Source organism: Oreochromis aureus, linkage group 3 (assembly GCF_013358895.1).
Source record: "Oreochromis aureus strain Israel breed Guangdong linkage group 3, ZZ_aureus, whole genome shotgun sequence".
NCBI lineage: Eukaryota > Metazoa > Chordata > Actinopteri > Cichliformes > Cichlidae > Oreochromis > Oreochromis aureus.
The window spans coordinates 120,013,686-120,035,689 of record NC_052944.1 but is presented as its reverse complement, the minus strand read 5'-3'; the positions used below and the strand labels follow the sequence as shown (position 1 = coordinate 120,035,689).

Below are 22,004 nucleotides of genomic sequence, written 5' to 3'. Positions count from 1 at the left end.
CTAGACAGAGTTATGCAGTATTGACTGTGATGCTGATCTGAGTTGTCTCATTTTGTATTTTTGTGCTTTGTCTTTTGTTACACAGAGTGAAAGAGATCTTTGGTTTTGCCTTTGCTGGTAAGTAAACAGTGATTGTAACTGAAGCAGTATGAACCTGGCATTGTGTAGCACATTTGACGACTTACATACAGTAGTTTTACTTTTTGTGATATGTTTCCATTTACTGATGGGCAAAAACACAGGATTTGTGACCTGTAGCAGCAAAGCCCCCACACAGGGCCTCTGACTGTCCCTGAAAATGTCCCTGAAGTTTAATAGCCCATTTATGTATGATTTAAATTTCTTATGGCTTATTAAATCCAAACATAGTTAAATGTCAGGTGTCTTTATACAGGTGTTCATTTTCTCCTTATGTTTGTGGATTTAAGTAGCAGACAAAACAATTAAAGTGTTTTAGGGGAGTCAGTATAAGTGGTTGCTCAAACACTTAAGAGCTGCACAGGTATTGATTTATATTGTCTCTCAAATTCTGCTGATGTATTACATTAAAGTCAGAACATTGTAGAAGTATTTTGCCTCACTCGGTATAAGTAATAGCTTTAACAGTTAAGCAATAATAAAAACGAAGAGAACCAGAGGTGTGAGTGGACATTGTTAGGTACATTACAACCAGTGTGTCTAATTAGTTTATTACTTATTTAGTGAATATAATGTGTTTTAAAATTAAATAGAAATGTTGCCAAAAAGGGACATTGCAACATACATAAATGTTCCTAACAACTGGTACAATGAAAGGAATTTTTAGTGTAATATTTTAAGACATTTCATTTTAATCACAAAGCATTCTGCACCTCTGTTATTGTAACATGTCAATATTTACATGTATTTTAGGATTTGCATATTCATATCAGACTAACCAAAACATGATGAGGTTTTCTGTTGCTTCTGATTTCAAGAATTACTTTGTATTTAATGTTTTTAACCTGAAAGGACATTAAAAGTTTTGGTTTTTCACACTTTATTAGAACTGACCTGTTGTAGAAAATGTTGGAGCCACAAGGCTTCTGTGTAGGAAATATTTGGTATATCCTGCACTTGTGCCAACAAATATTGGTGCCTATTCTTTGCATTTCTGTAGTAATGAATGCTTTTATTACACATGCCATGTGAGACGCTGCAGTTCATTTATCTCCTCTTTACACTACAGTAAGCTCATAAAGCCTTAAAGTAATTGAGGATTTTACTAGTTAATTTGTGTCACAGTAAATTGGATTGTGTGTGAAGAGGCTCAACAGTCTGAATCATCAAACAGTGATCTGATTAATTGTTTCCTTTCTCTAGACTGCTGTTCTGATCGTCTCAAGTCTGGTAAGTAAAGGTTTGTCTGATGTGCAGTGCTGGGAAATGTTTCTCATTATAGGAGATTCAGTTTAGTGCTGTGAGTCAGCACAGCTATTGGTGATTATCAAATAATAGAAAAGTCTATGAAAACATTTCCAGACTTACAAATCTCTCTTATCATCATACTACATTTTTAATTAGGCCCTAATATCGGCCCTGCTAAGTTTATTGTAGATTTGGCGGGGTGTGTATTAAACATGCCCCATATTTGACTGAAATATGTAGAAACTGCTGTATAGGAGTCATCAGTCTCCAAATTTTTCATTTTGCCAAAAGTCATACTGAGTATATTATTTTTTACTTTTGTGTTAACGTCTCCCCAGACATTATGATATACTGTTGTACCAGGTAAGTACACACAGAAACGGGAATTTGAGACCTTTGGGCATTTTTTTATCATTAGAGAAAAAATTACCAATAATCATCCCACAGATGTAACATTATCTACAGCTACTTTTAGTACCATCAGTGTTAAGTTAGACTCTTTTTCTCCAATTGATCTTTCTGAGTTAACTTCAATAATTAATTCCTCCAAACCATCAACGTGTCTTTTAGACCCCATTCCTACTAAACTGCTCAAAGAAGTCCTGCCATTAATTAATTCTTCGATCTTAAATATGATCAACCTATCTCTAATAATCGGCTATGTACCACAGGCCTTCAAGGTGGCTGTAGTTAAACCTTTACTTAAAAAGCCATCTCTAGACCCAGCAGTCTTAGCTAATTATAGGCCAATCTCCAACCTTCCTTTCATATCAAAAATCCTTGAAAGAGTAGTTGTCAAACAGCTAACAGATCATCTGCAGAGGAATGGCTTATTTGAAGCATTTCAGTCAGGTTTCAGAGCTCATCACAGCACAGAAACAGCTTTAGTGAAGGTTACAAATGATCTTCTTATGGCCTCTGACAGTGGACTCATCTCTGTGCTTGTCCTGCTAGACCTTAGTGCTGCGTTCGATACTGTTGACCATAATATCCTATTAGAGCGATTAGAACATGCTGTAGGTATTACAGGTACTGCACTGCAGTGGTTTGTATCATATCTATCTAATAGACTCCAATTTGTACATGTAAATGGAGAGTCCTCTTCACCCACTAAGGTCAATTATGGTGTTCCACAGGGTTCAGTGCTAGGACCAATTCTATTTACATTATACATGCTTCCTTTAGGCAGCATCATTAGAAGACATAGCATAAATTTTCACTGCTATGCAGATGACACGCAGCTCTATCTATCCATGAAGCCAGGTAACACACACCAATTAGTTAAACTGCAGGAATGTCTTAAAGACATAAAGACCTGGATGGCCGCTAACTTTCTGCTTCTTAATTCAGATCAAACTGAGGTTATTGTACTCGGCCCTGAAAATCTTAGAAATATGGTATCTAAGCAGATTCTTACTCTGGATGGCATTACCTTGGCCTCCAGTAATGCTGTGAGGAACCTTGAGTCATTTTTGACCAGGACATGTCCTTCAATGCACATATTAAACAAATATGTAAGACTGCTTTCTTCCATTTGCGCAACATCTCTAAAATTAGAAATATCCTGTCTCAGAGTGATGCTGAAAAACTAGTTCATGCATTCATTACTTCCAGGCTGGACTACTGTAATTCTTTATTATCAGGATGTCCTAAAAACTCGCTGAAAAGCCTTCAGCTAATCCAAAATGCTGCAGCAAGAGTACTGACAGGGACTAGAAAGAGAGAGCAGATTTCTCCTGTTTTGGATTCCCTTCATTGGCTTCCTGTTAAATCCAGAATTGAATTCAAAATCCTGCTCCTCACATACAAGGTCTTAAATAATCAGGCCCCATCTTATCTTAATGACCTTGTAGTACCATATCACCCTATTAGAGCACTTTGCTCTTGCACTGCAGGCCTACTTGTTGTTCCTAGAGTATTTAAAAGTAGAATGGGAGGCAGAGCCTTCAGTTTTCAGGCCTCTTCTGTGGAACCAACTTCCAGTTTGGATTCGGGAGACAGACACTATCTCTACTTTCAAGATTAGGCTTAAAACTTTCCTTTTGCTAAAGCATATAGTTAGGGCTGGACCAGGTGACCCTGAATCCTCCCTTAGTTATGCTGCAATAGACGTGAGGCTGCTGGGGATTCCCATGATGCATTGGGTTTTTCCTTCCAGTCACCTTTCTCACTCACTATGTGCTAATAGACCTCTCTGCATCGAATCATATCTGTTATTAATTTCTGTCTCTCTTCCACAGCATGTCTTTCATCCTGTTTTCCTTTTTTTTCACCCCAACCGGTCGCAGCAGATGGCCGCCTCCCTGAGCCTGGTTCTGCCGGAGGTTTCTTCCTGTTAAAGGGAGTTTTCCTTCCCACTGTCGCCAAAGTGCTTGCTCATAGGGGTCATATGATTGTTGGGTTTTTCTCTGTATTTATTATTGTGCTATCTACTGTACAATATAAAGCGCCTTGAGGCGACTTTTGTTGTGATTTGGCGCTATATAAATAAAATTGAATTGAATTGAATTGAATTGAATTTAGGAACATGTGATGTGTCATAAGTTTGAGTTGAGTGCATTGTTGTATTTTTACTCAGTTGTATATAGCATTGGTATTCTATTTTTATCTTATTGTATATTTTATTCTACTATATATAGTATTTTATTTTTATTCTATTCTGTACAGTTGTGTACTGTATTTATTCTTATTTTATTTTATTCTATTCTAATTTTTCCTTCATAACTTTTGCACTGTCCACTTCCTGCTGTGACAAAACAAATTTCCCACGTGTGGGACTAATAAAGGTTATCTTATCTTAACTTATCTTATGTGAAGTGTTTAAAGCAGGTGGTCTGAAACTGTCTGCTCTAACTTCATTGTGTGGGTTTAGCTTGACCATATAATGTTTATAGTAAGTTACTGTAGCACCACATCTTGGTTTACAGACTCTGTTTGTTTTTATTGTGTTAATAGAATGTAAAAATGTCCTTAGAAATGTTCCACCACCATATGTTAAACATTTTCATTCAGTTGAATCTAATAATGTACTGTACAACTCTTCAGTGTGTAATGATATATATGTTCTGTATTTTTCGAACTGTAAGGCGCACTAAATTCTAAGGCACATTAAGCCAAACAAAACAGATAAGTCAAACTTTATTCAACTCATTTACAATAACTCTCAAAATTGTTCAGTTGTAACACATAAAATACAGAATACACTCACTTTTCAGGATTTGTGGATTGATGAATGTGGATTGATCAGTTTGAAATCTGCTTCATAAGCATGGCTCTAAACAGGTGCCAGGCCCTTATACACACACACGCACACACACACACACCATATTATGTTGAAGCATAGTACGAATTACTCTATGAGGGTGGTGACTATGGTAGCCATGCTCCGACAATACATCAAGTGGTGCTGCTTTGTAGCTTACCAAAGTCATACTAAAACATTTGACAGATTTTTGAGTGCCGTGTACCACATAGAATTGGTTTGAAGTCAGTAAGCACAACCATACATAAGGTGCACTGTCTATTTTTAAGAAAATTAAAGGCTTTTAAATGTGCCTTATAGTCTGAAAAATACAGTAAAGCCTGGTTTACTGGAAGTGTGTCTAATTCCACTTTATTTCTGTCTTACAGGTGACCTGCTGCAGAAAACCCTCTCCCTCTATCATTAACAAGCAATTCAGTCTGTCCTATCACTCTCCCTCTCCCTCCTCCATCTTTTTTGACAAGCCATTCTATCTTCTATCATTTCTCCGCCATGAGCTCTATCTAAGTTGACAAGCTTGAACCTGAGTTGAAACGCGATCCTGTGACTTGAAATCAAGTTTTACCAGAATCTAAGTTTTTGGAATTGAAGTTACCAGAACTTCGTCAATCTGTTTTCAGAATTCTGAGAGATCTCCGCTGTCACTGCTCCATCTTTCCTGTCGTTAAACTCTCTCACATCCAGTCATTTTGCTGAAAATTACAAGTAGAAAGTTGAAATTACAGTAGTAGAATTACACTACAGTAGAACTCACAGTAGAAACTACTTACAGAGTCCTACATTTGTCATTTTAACTTTTACATTACACTTTGGAATAAACACTGATAGTTTGGCTTACGGGTGCTGTTACTTTGATAAATTATATAAAATATACACCTTTTTCAAGGTTTATTTGTAATAAGATAATCTGGTTATTTTGTAATACAGACATTCAGACTTATATTCACATAAATAATAAATTGGATTCAAATATATTTTTCAAGTCTGTTTCATTGGCTATAACATTTGACTACAAGTTTATACTATTATTATTTAAGGACAAACCCTTTTTTGTCACTCAGTGTAAGTGTTCAGTTACAGTTGTCATCTAGAGGCTGCCCTGAGAACACAGACTTCCTGTTTCCTGACTGCTGCAGAACGTCCAGCTGAAGAATCCCCATCACCTGTCATCTGATCACCACACCATCACAGCTCCTTATATTTGCTTTAAATTTTAAATATCTGAAAGATTTACACAAAGTCTACTTAAAAGCTAAGAGTTTTATTATAGCCTGTTGATTGTTGAGATTTATTCTGCATATTACTTTACAGAAGTATAGACCAATTTGTTATCCCGTCTGGTTAAAAAAAAAAAAAAAGTAATAATATACAGTTTTTGAAAAAGCTACAATAAAACAGACCAAAGTGTTTTCAAAGAACTTTAAATAACTTTTATATTGAGTTTGTATTTAAGTCAGCATTTTACATCAATTCTGATAAATCTCTGATTTAACAGTCATTAAAGTCATTAGTTTTTCAGTGTTTACAGGTTGAGTTTTGTTTACATATAAGGTCTAGTTTGTACTTCAACAAAATGCCAAGAAAAGGTCAAAGGTCGCAGTCCCAGAAGCTTAGATGGCAAAAGCAGAAAGAACAGGTAACTGTTTCTCAGAGCGGTGAGCAGGTAAAAGTGTCTGTTGCAACTATTCCCAGTCCAGAAGTGCAGAGCAGTGCTCAGACAGCCGCAGTGTCTTATGCAGATGTGGTAAAGAGAGGTGTTTGCTCAGTATCTGTGCCAAATGCTAAAGTACAGCAGGTAATCCAGAATGAACCCCAGGTAACACTGCAAACGCAGCATGATGGAGAAGCTCCAGGACCGTCTCATGTACAGGTTACAAGCAGTGAAAGTCGTCCACGAGTGAGTAGCATCTGTGCATCCCGAAGCCAGGCCTCTGCTAAGTATGGAAAGTACAGGAATCAGCAATGCATGGCTAACAGTTTGGTTTTTCTGTCATTCTTACACGAGGATGAATTCATTACCAGAGCAGATCTAAACCGTGTGTTGGACAAAGGCCATGCCGTGTATTCAGATGCCAGAAAGAGGTTTGTGAACAGCGTGTTTCTAGCCTGCGATGAGCTCCCAGCAGTGGTCACCAGCCGCAGACACGAGTATCAAGTGGATATGTCTCAGTTTGCTCATTATGGCACATTTGATGGTACAGATCACCTTCCGAGCCTTGAACAGGGACTACAGTGTTTGGCTTCAGCGGTTTGCTATGCTTTACTAGTCATGGGAGGAAATGTCATCGCAGTTTGCAGGCTGACTTCTGGTGAATACGCATATTTTGACCCTCACCCACGTAAGTCTACAGGAATGCCATTGTCGCTAGCTGTAAGTGGTGGAACTGCAGTTATGTTAAAATTCACACGTCTTAACGACATGATTGACAGGATCAAACACTTGTACCGAATGCTTAGCATCGCGCCAACCTGCATTTATGAGCTACAGCCTGTTGAGTTTCACAGTGAAAACGCTGCTGACCAAAGAGATGCTGATGAAAACAGACAAACAGCTACAACTGTTCCAGCACCAGCTTTAAATGAACCTGAATTTGAAACCCCAAAATCCACTGAGCAGACACAGAAAACTGTGACCGACACTTTAGCCACTGAAGTGATGTCATCCAGAGTGGATTATTCAAATGAGCCAGCTGCTGAGCTGAACAATCGTCCTTCTGATTATTTAGAAATAGAAACCTCTGCATCTTCTGTAAGAGACACTCAGGTAACAAAAGAATCTGTTCCTCAGAATGATTTAAACACTGCCTCTTGTTTAACTGAGACAACAGAGGAACTTTTACATAAACTGTTGAAGCTTAATAAACAGCAAAGGAGAAAGATTAGGAGACGATTATTGGTCCAAGAAAAACTACCACAGAGAAAGGAAAATGAGAAAAAGAAAGAAAGACAGTACACTTTTGATGAAAGCTTTAAGGCAAAGAAAAAAGATTCTAGTAGAAAGTCTCATGATTCTGATCACAGTAAGAAAAAGAGTGTACAAAAATAATCTGTATAAACTCAATGCTACATATAGAGAGAAACAGAGAGAATATTTTAGAAAAATGTATAGAGATAGTGCTAAAATTAGAGAGAGAAAAAGAGAACGTGTCATAAGGATGTATAAAGAAGATTCTTTATTCAGAGAGAAGCAGAAGGAACGTATAACAAGAACATATAGAGAATCTCCCATTTTCCGAGAAAAACAGAAGGAACGTTAAGAAGAAATTACAGAACTTGTGCTGGATTCAGAGAGAAACATAAAGCTTACATGAGGTCATATGTATATAATGTATATAAAGAAAGTGAAGAATTTAAACTGAAAAAACGATCTTACATGACTAAACGTTATAGAGAAGAGACACAAATTCAGCAGCAACACAAGGACAATATGAGAGAACAAATGAGAGTAAAATATTGGAACAGTTTTTCTTTTAGACAGATGCATAATATCAGATGTGCAATGAACATAAAAAGAAAATATCGCCAGATGCATCAACAAGCTGAAAGTTTACAGTCTAATTCAGATAACACTTTAATGAATGAGGCCATATCTCGTTTCAGATCAAACATTAAGTCAGCACCATCTTATGTTTGTACTGTTTGTCTAAAAGCTTCTTTTCCTAATCAGGTGAAAATCTGCAAAAGAGAAAATTACTCAAAACACCAAACTGTAGCTGAACAGTGTCTAACTGGTAAATTTGTTCATGTGTGTGATGAAGCATGTAATTATCACTGCAGCTTTCCTGTTGAGAGAAAAAAGGAGTATATCTGTCACACGTGTCACAGTTCCCTCAAAAGTGGACGCATGCCAAGGCTTGCTGCTGTCAATGGTTTAGAACTGCAGGATATTCCAGCTGAACTGTGTGATCTCAACATTCTGGAGAGACATCTGATTGCCAAATGCATACCATTTGCTAAGATTATTCCACTTCCAAAGGGCAGACAGAGACTCATACGTGGTAATGTGGTGTGTGTACCATCTGAGGTCCAACAAACAGTTGACTGTTTACCGAGGCTCAGAAGCCAATCACAGATAATGAGGATCAAGCTGAAAAGACGACTGTGCTACAAAGGCCATCAGCTGTTCCAGACTGTCACCTGGTCTAAACTGATCCAAGCCCTGCGTAAACTGAAACAGATTCATCCACAGTACACAGATATTGTTATCAGAGATGATGCATTGCTTTGTGATCCCACGTTACCTGATGATGACAGCAGTGATGAAGCCAGCATGGCAAGTGATGATTATAATGAAGCAGATTTGATGGAAATTGACAACTATGAAAGAGATGCCCTTTTGAGTGAAGCCGAGTCTGAAAGTGAACAAGCTATTAATATGCAATCCTGTGATGAACAACCAGAGGAACAAAATCCAGAGGAACCAGAAAGTGATTTGAACAATGGAGGTTTTGCTCTAGAAAGTTGTCTGCAGCCTGTTGACATTTCAGAAGAGATTCTTTGTTTCACTGATAACACATATTGTGTGGCTCCTGCAGAAAGAAACAATCCTGTTAGCTTCTTCAGAACTCCTCATTTGGAAGCTATGGCATTTCCTGTGCAGTTTCCTACCGGTCAGAATACACTGGATGAAAAGAGACGTCTTAAACTCACACCAAGTGCTTACTTCAAGTCAAGGCTTTTCAACATTGATGCAAGATTTGCTAAAGATACAAATTACCTGTTTTTCTCACAGTTTGTCACTGAAATACACCTGGCTAATTCCAGCATGACAATACAGCTAAGGAAAGGTAAAACTATGACCAAAGATGGACGCAAAATCACATCAGGAATGTTACAAAGTAAGACAGAAGTAGAGAAGCTGGTAAGAAATAAAGATGCAATCAGATTTATGCAGCCACTCAGAGGAACTCCAGCTTACTGGCAGAAAACCACCAGAGATCTATTCAGTATGGTTCGTCAAATAGGAACACCTCAGTTCTTTGTCACTTTCTCTGCTGCTGAGATGAGATGGCCTGAAGTGATTCAAGCAATAAAGAGACAGCAAGGTGAAGAGGTTGATTTTGAAGCCCTGGACTGGTCAGAAAAGTGTGAAATTCTAAGATCAAATCCAGTAACCACCATGCGAATGTTTGATAAGCGTGTTGAGGCTTTGTTCAGAGATTTGCTTTTTTCTCCTGCACAGCCCCTTGGTGAGATCATTGATTACTTTTACAGAGTTGAGTTCCAGCACAGAGGTAGTCCGCATATACACATGTTGCTGTGGATTCGAGAAAAGGTAGAATTAGATGTGGATGACGACCAAACTGTCTGTGACTTTGTGGACAGATACATCTCAGCTCAACTCCCTGATCCAGAAAAACAGCCTGAACTGCACAAAAACGTCGCTGAACTACAAAAGCACAGTAAAAACCACACAAAAACATGCTTTAAGAGTGTGAACTCTGGTTGTAGATTTGGGTTTCCAAAACCACCAGCCACAAGAACAATGATTGTGAGACAGGATGAGGATTCAGACACTGAAGCTGCAAAAGCCAAACTCAGACCTTTGTTGAACCTGCTGAAGGAACCTGAAGCTGCTTCTCTCACCATAGAGCAGATTCTGTCACGATGCAACTTGACAATGAATGAGTATGAGCAATGCCTCCAAGACATAAACAAGAAAACAGCTCTTATTCTGAAACGTGACCCAAAGGACTGTTGGATCAACAATTACAACCCACACCTGCTTGAAGCCTGGAACTCTAATTTAGATGTCTCATTAATTTTGAATGCCTATTCATGTATAGAATACCTCTGTAAATATATAACGAAGAAAGAATCTGGCCTCTCTGAATACCTAAAGACAGTTATTGACAACTCTGATAAGAACACGGTCAATGAATGTGATGAAATGAGAGCTGTGATGCAGGCTTATTCAAAAAAGAGAGAGATCAGCGCACAGGAGTGTGTGACTCGAGTCTGTGGCCTAAAAATGAAAAAATGTTCCCGCAGTGTTGTATTTGTACCAACAGATGATAACCCAGTAAAAATGAGTCGCCCGATGAGCTACCTGGAAACCACAACACATGACAGTTGTAATATTTGGATGACAAGTTTGAGTGATAAATACAAATGCAGACCTGAGACACCAGATTATGAGGAAATGTCCCTGGCTGATTTTGCTGCCCTGTGCAGGTTGGTGAGTGGTCCAAATGAAGGAAAAGATGTGCTTCCTCTTCTAAATCAGCTTGGATTTGTACAAAGGCGAAAGAATGATAAACCAGCTATAATCAGGTATTACCACTGTTCACAGGAAAAAGATCCTGAGCAATATTATGGACGACTGTTGAGGCTTTACCTTCCACACAGATCAGAGCAGGAACTGAAACCACAAGGGTTCCAAACCTATCAGTCCTTCTACAACTCAGGTTTTGTACGACTTCTTTGTTCAGACCACAGTGAGTCTGTGAAAAGGGTTGTAAAGAGGAATAAAGACAAGTATGAGAAGAACTCGGAGGATATTGAGAGTGCACTGGAAGAGTTTGAACAAAATAGGGATGTTGTTATTGATGAATTGTGTAATCTTGCTCCTGAATCTGAAGTTGTGAGGCTACAATGTGATGAGAATCTTCCTGAGAGACATTCTGATGATGAGAACGAACAGGAAAATGTCCCCGACTACAGTCGTCAGTCTGATGCTGTAACAGAGATCAGAGCCATCAGAGAACAACCTGCAGTAGATCCAGCCGTGGTACGTGTAATGTATCAGAATCTGAACCAGAAGCAGGCCTGCGTGTTCTATGCTATAAGAGACTGGTGTATTCAGCGAGTTTGTGGTTTGAACCCAGATCCATTTTTCTTCTATATCAACGGTGGTGCAGGAACTGGAAAGTCACATCTGATTAAATGTATTCACTCTGAAGCATCAAAGATCCTGAGCAGACTCCCTGCTAATGCAGAAGAAGCTGACATATCAAATCCAACTGTTTTACTGACGTCATTTACCGGGACAGCAGCTTTTTCTATCAATGGCTCTACATTACATTCTCTACTGAAACTACCCAGGAGTCTGAAACCACCCATTCAAGGACTTGGTAACCAACTGGATGAAGTCAGATCTGAGCTTATGAATGCTGAAATTATTGTTATTGATGAGATTTCGATGGTTTCAAAACCCCTTTTTGCTTATGTGGATGCAAGACTGAAACAAATCAAAGGCACTCAGAGACCTTTTGGTGGAATGTCAGTTTTAGCTGTTGGAGATTTTTACCAGCTGCCACCAGTGCGACAGTCTAAGCCTCTGTGTGTTTATGATCCAGAACAGATTGACCTGTGGCAGGAACATTTTCAGATGATCACTCTAACCGAGATCATGCGTCAGAAAGATGATGTGGCCTTTGCAGAGATGCTGAACAGGATTAGAGTAAAAGAAAAGACAGATGAGCTTTCTCAATGCGACAGAGATTTGTTGTCACAGGCTGTGACTGCACCAGAAGAATGTCCAATCGAGGTCTTACACATCTATGCCACCAACAAGAATGTGGAATCTCATAACACAGATACCCTGAAGAAGCTTCATTCAAACATCATAATCATCACTGCAGACGATTTCCAGAAGGATAAACGTACAGGCAGAATGGCACGAAGAGACAAACCATTTACAGGTGGGCGAAATGATTTACCCGACACCCTGAACGTCGCTGAAGGAGCTCGAGTCATGCTGACCAGAAACTTGGACACACTAAACGGTTTGGTCAATGGTGCTTTTGGTATACTGATAAAAGTGGTGAGATCTGAAAATGATGGACAAATAATTAAACTGGGGCTCAGAATGGACAACCGGCAGTCTGTAAGAAGCAACCGCAGTGCTAATGCAGCATCTGATGATCTGGTTTACATTGAGAGAGCAGAGGAGAGTCTGAAGTTTAAAGGAGCGGTACGCAGACAGTTTCCTGTAAAGCTAGCATTTGCCTGCACAATTCACAAAACTCAGGGTCTTACAACACAGACAGCTGTAGTTTCAATGAAGAACATTTTTGAACCAGGTATGGCTTATGTTGCTCTCAGCAGGGTGACGTCTCTCAGTGGACTGTATTTACAGGACTTGGATGAGAAAAAGATTTACGCCAATCCCGAGGTAACTGCAGCGCTCCAAACCATGAGACAAGCCAGCGTTGAGGAAATGATGCCTCTTCTTCAGGTCAGAGAAACAGCCAGCAGACCTGACACTCTTACACTGATCCATCACAATACAGAAGGTTTACCATCTCACATCAGTGACATCAAGAGTCATCATGAAATGTGTTTAGCAGATGTTTTGTGTCTCACAGAGTCTCACCTCCAAGGCTCCTTTGTTGCAGACAGTCTTCATTTGGACGGCTACACCATGTTCAAACGCAACAGACATGTGTCCTACACAAACTTTCCTCACATGGCCAGCAGAAGTGGTGGTGGAGTTGTTGTGTATTTGAGGAATCATTTTCAGGTTCAGGTAAAACAGTATCTGCATAATGTCACTGATCTTGAGTTCTTAGTGTTGAAGGTTCAGGCTCCATTCCCTGCACTCATTGCGGTTGTGTACAGACCTCCTGACTATAGTTTGACACCATTCATGCAAAACCTGGTAAGTCTTTTAGATTCACTTGAAATAATGGACTGTCATCCAATAATTGTGTGTGGAGATTTTAATGAGAACCAGTTACAGAGTGGAAGAAAACAGATTCTGGAGCAGTTTCAGTCTAGAGGGTTTTCACAGCTGATCACTTCTGCCACTACAGACAAGAACACCCTGCTTGACCTCATTTTTATTTCTCAGCCACAGCACAGTCTACATTCAGGTGTCCTGAGAACATATTACAGTTACCACAACCCTGTGTTTTGTGTCCTGTCCTCCAGCCAATCATGAAGTCGTGTGGTGAGTTTTGAAACAATTATAGATCATGTTTGTTACAGAGTTTACTGATTGTAGAGTATGAAAAAGATTTTTCATTGAAAAAATTGTCTTCCCTACTCTGTCTGCAAGAAGACCCTTTCTTATTGCAATGTTATTAATCAATTCACCAAATCATGGCTGAACTTCATGCAGAGCAGGGAACATCTCCCTTCTGTTATCATGCACCTCTGATCTGAAATGTGCTGCAACATTTATTAAACCAACATCATTTATTTTTATCCTCATGTTTTAAATGACTAAATCTACTCTTTTAAAATGCATTTTTTCATTGATGTAAATTGTCCTCTCTTTTTGTTGATACTTTATTTTACTGTGATGTATGTATCTCAAGAAATGAGAGCTTCTCCTCAAAGGGCTTTCAAATTATTAAATAGTAAATAAATAAATACCTAATAAATGCAGGTATTTATTATGGGTCACATGCATAAATACAGACACTTATATTTTCCTGATTATAATAGATTTTGTAGAATCAAAGAGTTTTTTTTGGTGAATGAGTTTTTGTTGATCATGTTTTACAGGTAAAAAAAAGTCAAAAGTTTTAAACTATCTTTAGGCTACCAGAGATTTCTGTAATAAAAATATTTTACAGCTAACAGAATGTGTATAAAAACTGATTTAGAAGTACATGGAAAGTTTCTGCATCCATTTTCTGACTTGGCCTTTATCCGGGTGGGTTTGGGTTTGGGTGGATAAAGGCCAAGTCAGAATTCTCTGAGCAGCTGGAAATAGCTGCAAAGACATCAGAAAGCGTGGGCTTTAGGTGTAGCCCATACTCTCTGATGCACTAAGTAGATTTACTAACTGACACCCCATACCAGCATTATATTGACACTTGGGGGCTGAGATGGGTGGGTGGGGAGGGTGGGTGGTGTTAAAAGCACTTTATGTTTTGTAGGTTTATTTTCTTCAGACAGGGCACACACAGTCATGTCTCCTTTGTGGCAAAACCTTCAAACTTCACCATCCTCAGCTGAAACAACAACATCTTAACACCATCTTCATGAACTGCTGAGCCAAACCTGATCCATCAGTGCTGGACTGCACAGATAACTACATGCCACAAGGAGACTGCTGTTTTATGAACTGCCACACCAGTGTGTCTTCAATGGAGAAGATTACATCACCTGACCTCCTGCCTAATCTAGAAACCATCACTATGCTGCCACAGTCGACACCTCTGAAACCATCAAGGATGACTTATACTGAGGAAACTGCATTTCCTGTCAGTCCAGTGATCTACAGAAAGGTATGATTCTTTATCTTTGATAAAAACAAAATACAAGTCAGAGCTTTTAATTTAATTAATTGATTAATTTAAATCCTGTTTATTTCATAAATAATTCCACACTCAAATGATTAAACTAGTTGGCACTTTAATAGTTTTAATTCACATTATGGATGAAAAATCTATGTTTTTTTTTTCTACTCTGTCTCTCTGTGCAGGTACTGCTGTCTTCTGAGTTTTTCAGTTTCCAAACTGAGACATTCAAACCTCATCACAGAGCTTGTGTCTATCTTCACCAATCTCACACTCACATGGTGTGAGATTGCTCTGGATTCTGGTTATTGGCCTGCAGCACCTATGAGGTATTTGAATATTTTCTCATTGTATAACTTGTTTGTAGTTTTTATGCCTTAACGCCAATGAAATGTTGTGGGGTTTTTTGTATTTTTTTTTAGAACAAGCTCGTCCTGCATGCCTGCATTCCAGCTTCTTAGATTCTACACAAGTGGACAGAGTGTCAGTGTTTGACCGCTCTTTTAGACACCAACTTCTGTCACCTCACTCCAGGAAGACAGGGCTGCAAGTCTGTCATCGTTTCCAGTGTGACTTTGCATTCTTGGGGTAGCATCAGATTTTTCCCACAAATATTCAAAGGTAACACTTATTTTGAGCTTATTTATTAAATCAAAAGTCTTCCATTGTGTAAATTATATTTGATATGTTTTTGTCTTCTTTTAGATTTAGATGCAGTGATCAGATGTGCTGGAGCTTTGTTAACCGTGTGGAAAACATCTGTTTGTGATGGTATTCAAAATGAGGCTTTAAGGTGACAGTTTCCTTGTGATTTCAGTCCTTATACTAAACAAAAACATTTTTAATTAACATATTATTTTTTTAGCAGCACATCATTGTTCAAAGGTAAATAGAGCCACATGTCACACCAACAATGAATTTTTAACTCTGTTTGTGTCACCAGATTTAACAAACAATATTGGACATATAAAACTGAACTTTAGATTAATGTGCACATATATTGTTTTGTATTTTTGATTGTTGAACAATTATGTTGTAGAAAAAAATCCAATCTATTTACCCAAACAATGTAACTTGTTTGGGTAAATAGTGGATTAGTGTAATTTTAGTCTATAAGCATAGCAACCTGAATTCATACAAACACACAGCTCTAAATCTTGAATTGTAGAATGCACAATAATGATCATTTGATTATTATGGACATTTAAATCAGAATCTATTGAACCAGACACATATTCTTTATAGAGGTTACACAATCTCAAAAAAAAGAAAGTGTTTAAGAGGATAAGTAAAGAAAGTGTGTTTGTATGAATATTGTCTCAGTATGGGGTGTCAGTAAGTACATGAGTATAGAATAGGTGTAACAGTGGTTTTCCACATCTGTGCTTAGACTGCTCTAATATATATAGATAATGGGTCAGACATATAGTTTGACCTCTTAAGTCTGTTTGAAAAGTTCATGAAGGTCTCATCCAGTCATATGTGTTTCTGTTTATCATTTTATGAGGTCACACAGCTGACATGAGTCAGAGTAGAACCATAATATTCATGTTAATGAGTCTACTGTTTACAGCTACTTCATGATGACTTTCATCCTGGTCACAGTACTATGTGAAAAGCTGTAAGAGGTAAAGTTAACCCAAATAATATCTGATCATAAGTCACTCTCTAACATTGATTATTTTTCAATATAATTTATTCCACAACAATGTTCTTTATTTTATCCCTGTTTCTTCAAATATGCACATCAATTGTTCAGCTGTGTGACTCTCCATACCTGAAATATATCACAATGTGAACTTCATTTCAACAGTATTCCTTAGTTTGGTACCATATTTATCATCAAATCAGGAAACTGTAAACTAATTGAAAAAAGAAGCTTTTGAACATTTTAATGTGTAAAAATATATATATGTATATGTATAATTTTTTAAATTAATAGAACATAAACATGGCAAACAAAGATATATTCACAATTCCAACGGATGCTTCAATTGTTTGTATAGATTTTAGATTAATTTGGTCAAACATCTGTTTGAAACTGTGGTTATCAGAGTGTTGATAAGAATGCCTTGAAAAGTTCATGACGGTCACATTCAATGATATGTCTTTCTGTTTATCATTACTTTTGAGTGACACAGCTAACTTGAGTTTTGATCAGACTAGAACCATAAAGCTGTTAGTAGTAAAGTTAAACCAAGGAATAACTTATCATAAGTCACTCTCTAACACGGGGCAGTTTTTCAATTATTTATTAATTATTATTCAATTAATTTTCAATGTTATTTATTTCACAACTTTAACGTTCTTTATTTTTTTTTCCCGTTTCTTTAAATATGCACATGTGAATGTCTGTTTTAATTCACTGCCTGTGAATGCCTTTAAAAAACGCTTCAGGAGCTGGCAGCCAGTATCAGCAGCTCCAGCCTGACAGAGTCCTTTTTTCCCTTTAATATTTGTTTCTTTGTTGTTCTTGTGAATCTTGTTTTTGTTTTTCTATTGTGGACGGTGGACTGAGTTCCCACTTAGGACTGTGGATTGAGCTTTTCTATTGTGGACTGATCTCCTACAATGGAGCTCAGAATTTTATGGACAATCGTTTTCCTTATTGCATTTTTTACGGCATCTGTGTCCGGAGAGCGCGTGGAGATCCAACCTCGCATTCTTTACAGCAGGGATCTGTTGTTAGCCAGCAGCTGTTAGCCCTTGGCGCTTCCGCTGTTCTGCCTACCACCGAGCAAGCCAACATCCCCCATGAGGTGAGAAGGGAGAGACGCAGTACTCGGGCCGGGATCGGGCATCGCAGCAAGGTTAGGAGGTACCGGCCTGCAATTCCATCTGTTATTATGGGGAACGTGAGATCTCTCCCCGACAAAGTGGATGAATTGGCAGCTATGACCCAACATTAGCTGCAGACTGTAACCAGCATACTCTAAACCAGGGGTGGGCACCGAGGGCCGGTGTCCCTGCAGGTTTTACATGTGTCCTTGAACCAACACAGCTGATTTAAATGGCTAAATTATCTCCTCAACATGTCCTGATGTTCTCCAGAGGCCTGGTAACGAACTAATCATGTGATTCAGGTGTGTTGACCCAAGGTGAGATCTAAAACCTGCAGGGACACCGGCCCTCGGGGCCTGGAATTGCCCACCCCTGCTCTAAACACAGCACCCTCTGGCCCTTTTCATGAACTCTGGCAATTTTAATCACATCTCCCTGTCCTCCCTGACATCACATCTGATGAAGACCCTCGGGAGGTTGGTTCTAAACCATCTACGCCCCCTGGTGAGGTCTTTATTGGATCCGCTGCAGTTTGCTTACCAGCCTGGCTTTGGGGTGGAGGATGACATCATCTACCTCCTGCATCGAGCTCTGACTCACCTTGACAAGCCTGGATTCACTGTGAGGATCATGTTCTTTGATTTCTCCAGTGCTTTCAAAAACATCCACCCACGACTTCTGAGGGACAAGCTGGAGCTATCAGGAGTGGACCACCACATGTCCCAGTGGATACTGGACTACCTCACAGAACGCCCACAGTATGTGAGGTCACAGGGCTGTGTCTCTGATACACTGGTCTACAGTACGGCGGCCTCACAGGGAACTGTGCTGGATCTGTTCCTCTTCACCTCCTAGACTGCAGACTTCTCCATCACCTCTCCACGCTGCCACCTACAGAAGTTCTCTGACAACTCTGCCATAGTCATCATCACCACAGGTCTGTACTGAGTCCACTGTCCACTGTCTGTACTGAGAGTACAGACAACTTATTGGGAGTTACATGTCTACTTTTTAATGCACAAGTACGATACACAATCTGCAGTTTTCTAATTATTCTAAATATTCCTAACTATTTAAACATTTTTCAGTATCCTGCTCTATTTGCACCCGATCTTTACTCAAATTTTAACAACTGTACTGTACTCTGCTTTGTTAACTATTGTCCATGATGTAAATATGTAACAATTGTGTTTCTGTTCTCTGTCCTGTTCTGTTTGTATATGTGGGTTTTTTTGTGCTGCTGATACAACCACATTTCCCCTTGTGGGACAATTAAATGATTATTCTAATCTATTCTATTCTAATTGATATCATATCCACCCAGAAATCTCGAGTTCATCATTTTGCCCTTCCACAATTATTTGAATTACAAATTAAAAGAGCAGGAATGTTAAAATCAATAATGAAAGGAATTTGTTGGCTTTTTCAAAAGGTACAAATCAAATATTGTTGATAGACCTGCCCCCTTTATTATCTACAAAATTCAACATTAAGCCTTGATCTGTTCTGTTCTTCTTTTTTTTAAAACAACATTTTATAGCCTTCCAGTGTTCTTTAAATTAAAAACAAACACAAATCTAAGATTATTATGTAGAATTTTTAATATATAAATACTTAACGCTGGAAAATACTAAAACTGTTAACTATAGTACAGAACTTAACAAAATGTCATTAAAAATTATAAATACTGATAGGAAAAAAATTCATTCTTTTTAAGTTATAAAATACAATCTCTCACATTTTTGAACAAAGTGAACAAAGGAACTGTACATTTTCTTTAAATTATTCGCACTGATATTTTTGAATATGTACAATTTGCTTTCCGTTTATTTTAACAGTAACTTTGATTACTGCCTCCTCCAGTTCTTTATCGAAGGGACTCCACAGCTCACTTTGAATGTACAGGCTCTTTCCATCCTCCAGCAACACCTCCAGCTGGTTTGGCATTTCTGCCGTGGCCACACCAATGATGATGATGTCAGCACTGTCCTCGACATTTCTCTGTTAACACAGCATAGGCACACATTTAGCCCAGAAAACATTGTTTTTTTTTTTATCCAACTAGAAAAAAGAAAACCTATGGTCATCATGTGGTTTCACTAAGTCACCAAGACACATACATACACACATTATGTCTTGATGCATGCTCAATCATCCAGGTAAGTAAATTCCAAAATGGTTAATTATGTTCACCTGGAGAAAAAATTCACCACTCGCCCCTGCGGGCGGTTTATCCTTCAAGCTCGGGTCCTCTACCAGTGGCCTGGGAGCTTGAGGGTCCTGCGCAGTATCTTAGCTGTTCCCAGGACTGCGTGAGGGGTGCGGGATCTCAGTCCTGGGAACAGCTAAGATACTGCGCAGGACCCTCAAGCTCCCAGGCCACTGGTAGAGGACCCGAGCTTGAAGGATAAACCGCCCGCAGGGGCGAGTGGTGAATTTTTCTATCTATCTATCTATCTATCTATCTATCTATCTAGTGTTTGTGTGTGTGTGTGTGTGTGTGTGTGTGTGTAAGATAATATAATATATATAATGTTATGTCAAATTTGAAAACCTAGTTTTAAACATTTGATGATAAGACAAACAAAGGTTTAGCTTCTTCATACCTCAATCTGTGTAAATGCTGTACTGTGAAGCTGTATTCCATATGAGGACTGTTTCTGCTTAACGTGAGAGAGACTGATGTGGTCTCCCACGTTCACGCTGTTAACAGCTGCCTCCCTCCAGAGGCAGACTGCCATGGTAAACCCATCCTGAAATCACAAGCATGACAGAATTAAAGATTCATTAATTAAATAATAACAAGTCCAGTAACTAGAAAAAAAGGTCACAGCCTCATACATTCTGTACCAGCAATGTCAAATTTGTCACATTAGTTTAACCATTTTCAATATAAAACTTAAATTCCACCATTACCTCCTTCAGCTGGAGGTTTTTAAGGGGAACGTGTTGTTTTCCCGACAGCACCTTCTTTACAGCAGAAAACTGAAAAGTAAATTGAAATTTAAGGTCAGTAATAGTCAGTGTAGTTATGGTATGTTATGGTTGTTGTTAAGTATTCTGCATGTGCCATTTATCTTATCAGAAGCAGTTTTATCTGTATCGGTTATTAGGATGTTTTTCATATACTGTGATTATGAAACAGGTTGTAGGAAATCCTTCTATAAACAATACATTTTGTAACTTAAGTGACAGCAACATAAATTAAAAGTTTGCCAGTTTCAGGTATACAAAATCTATTTGTTTTCCATTATGCCCAATTCAGGGTAATTTTTGACCATTTCTGTTGTATCTGCTTTTATATTTATTATAAAGGATATATTTTGATGAAGACTTTTGTGTGAATTTATATACAGAAGTGTATAAAATAATTATTCTGTTTGTTTTTATTATCAAGTAGAGACTGTTCATTAGAATCTAGCCCTTACAATACAAATGTATGTAGGCACAATGCAAATTGGCTGCAAAAATACCAGAAATGGTCTGAGGAAAATATTTTTTAAAAATTGTGCTTAACAATCTTAACAGAATTTAGTCTCTGCTTGACAGCAAAAACCAAAATTATTTTAACTGTAAAAAACCCCGGCAATAATGGGTTATTTGGAAACCTAAATCCATGTAAATTCTGATGGAACCACAAATACTTACCTCCACCACCTCCCCTTGAACTGTCATGAGTCCCCCATTTGTGGAGCTCATCTTGAGTGGGGTGAGAGGAGCAGGAGGATGCAGAATGTCCTCTGCTTCTTTGACAAGGTCTTCCCTCACAGTTAGGGTGGGTGCCCGAAAAAACTGTGTTCTTGCTGTGACATTGATGTTGTAAGGGGGGGCTGTGCCCCTGAGTTCATGGCCTCTCATAATGTATGACCCCCCCTGCTGGACTTTAGAGGCATATTCTTCAAACATTGTGATCTTTGTCACACCGCAATGGTGTTCTTCTTAGTTATCAGGGGTGTTGCTGTTCCCTCTTTGAAATCCCAGCTAGTGACCCTTAGCTGGTCACAGGACTTTAAAATTTTCATGTGCAGTGGGGGTGGCCGGAAATATGGCGTGTCAGGGCGGTTGTTCAGAAGCTTTGTCAAAGCCATTCTGAAAAAAAAAGCAAGACAAAAAAATATTAAGGGGTTAATACATTTCTGTTATAGCAAGGGTCATATAATATGGTAACACGTGTAGCTTTTGTGCAGTCTTTTTACTTTCTGATGTCAAACTAAACTCATAAATACCTTTCTGAGGTTCCTGCATAAAAATGACAGGCCAAAAACACAGGCCTGTCTGTCAAAAGATTTCAGGATTTTGGGATTTTTATTATTATTTTATTTTATTACTTTATCTTTTGCTCTCTATGTTTATGTTTGCTCTTTCAGTAAGTCACACTTTGT

At 38.5% G+C, this 22,004-nt stretch overlaps 1 protein-coding gene and 1 long non-coding RNA gene across 2 annotated transcripts; one reads left to right on the top strand and one right to left on the bottom strand.

Annotated features, from left to right (window-relative positions):
* Window positions 1-14,459: 14,459 nt before the first annotated feature.
* On the top strand, window positions 14,460-17,768 carry LOC120437981. Its single transcript, XR_005611554.1, has 4 exons — window positions 14,460-14,829; window positions 15,027-15,170; window positions 15,264-15,462; window positions 15,547-17,768. It is a non-coding gene; the product is annotated as an uncharacterized LOC120437981 (long non-coding RNA).
* Window positions 17,769-19,394: 1,626 nt separating this feature from the next.
* Window positions 19,395-21,755, bottom strand: LOC120437977. The gene is made up of 4 exons (XM_039608470.1): window positions 21,271-21,755; window positions 20,539-20,607; window positions 20,229-20,375; window positions 19,395-19,623 (listed from the first exon to the last, which is right to left on the bottom strand). The coding sequence occupies exons 1-4, from the start codon at window positions 21,526-21,528 to the stop codon at window positions 19,405-19,407; spliced, it is 693 nt and encodes a 230-aa protein (XP_039464404.1). The 5' UTR covers window positions 21,529-21,755; the 3' UTR covers window positions 19,395-19,404.
* Between the last annotated feature and the right edge of the window lie 249 nt (window positions 21,756-22,004).

Excerpts from the sequence above, each read along its gene's own strand:
- LOC120437977 (XM_039608470.1), bottom strand. The coding sequence starts at position 21,528 with ATGTTTGAAGAATATGCCTCTAAAGTCCAGCAGGGGGGGTCATACATT. Across the intron at positions 20,608-21,270 it reads TTCAAGGGGAGGTGGTGGAG|TTTTCTGCTGTAAAGAAGGT; the intron begins GTAAGTATTTGT and ends TTTACTTTTCAG. Across the intron at positions 19,624-20,228 it reads CAGCATTTACACAGATTGAG|AGAAATGTCGAGGACAGTGC; the intron begins GTATGAAGAAGC and ends CTGTGTTAACAG.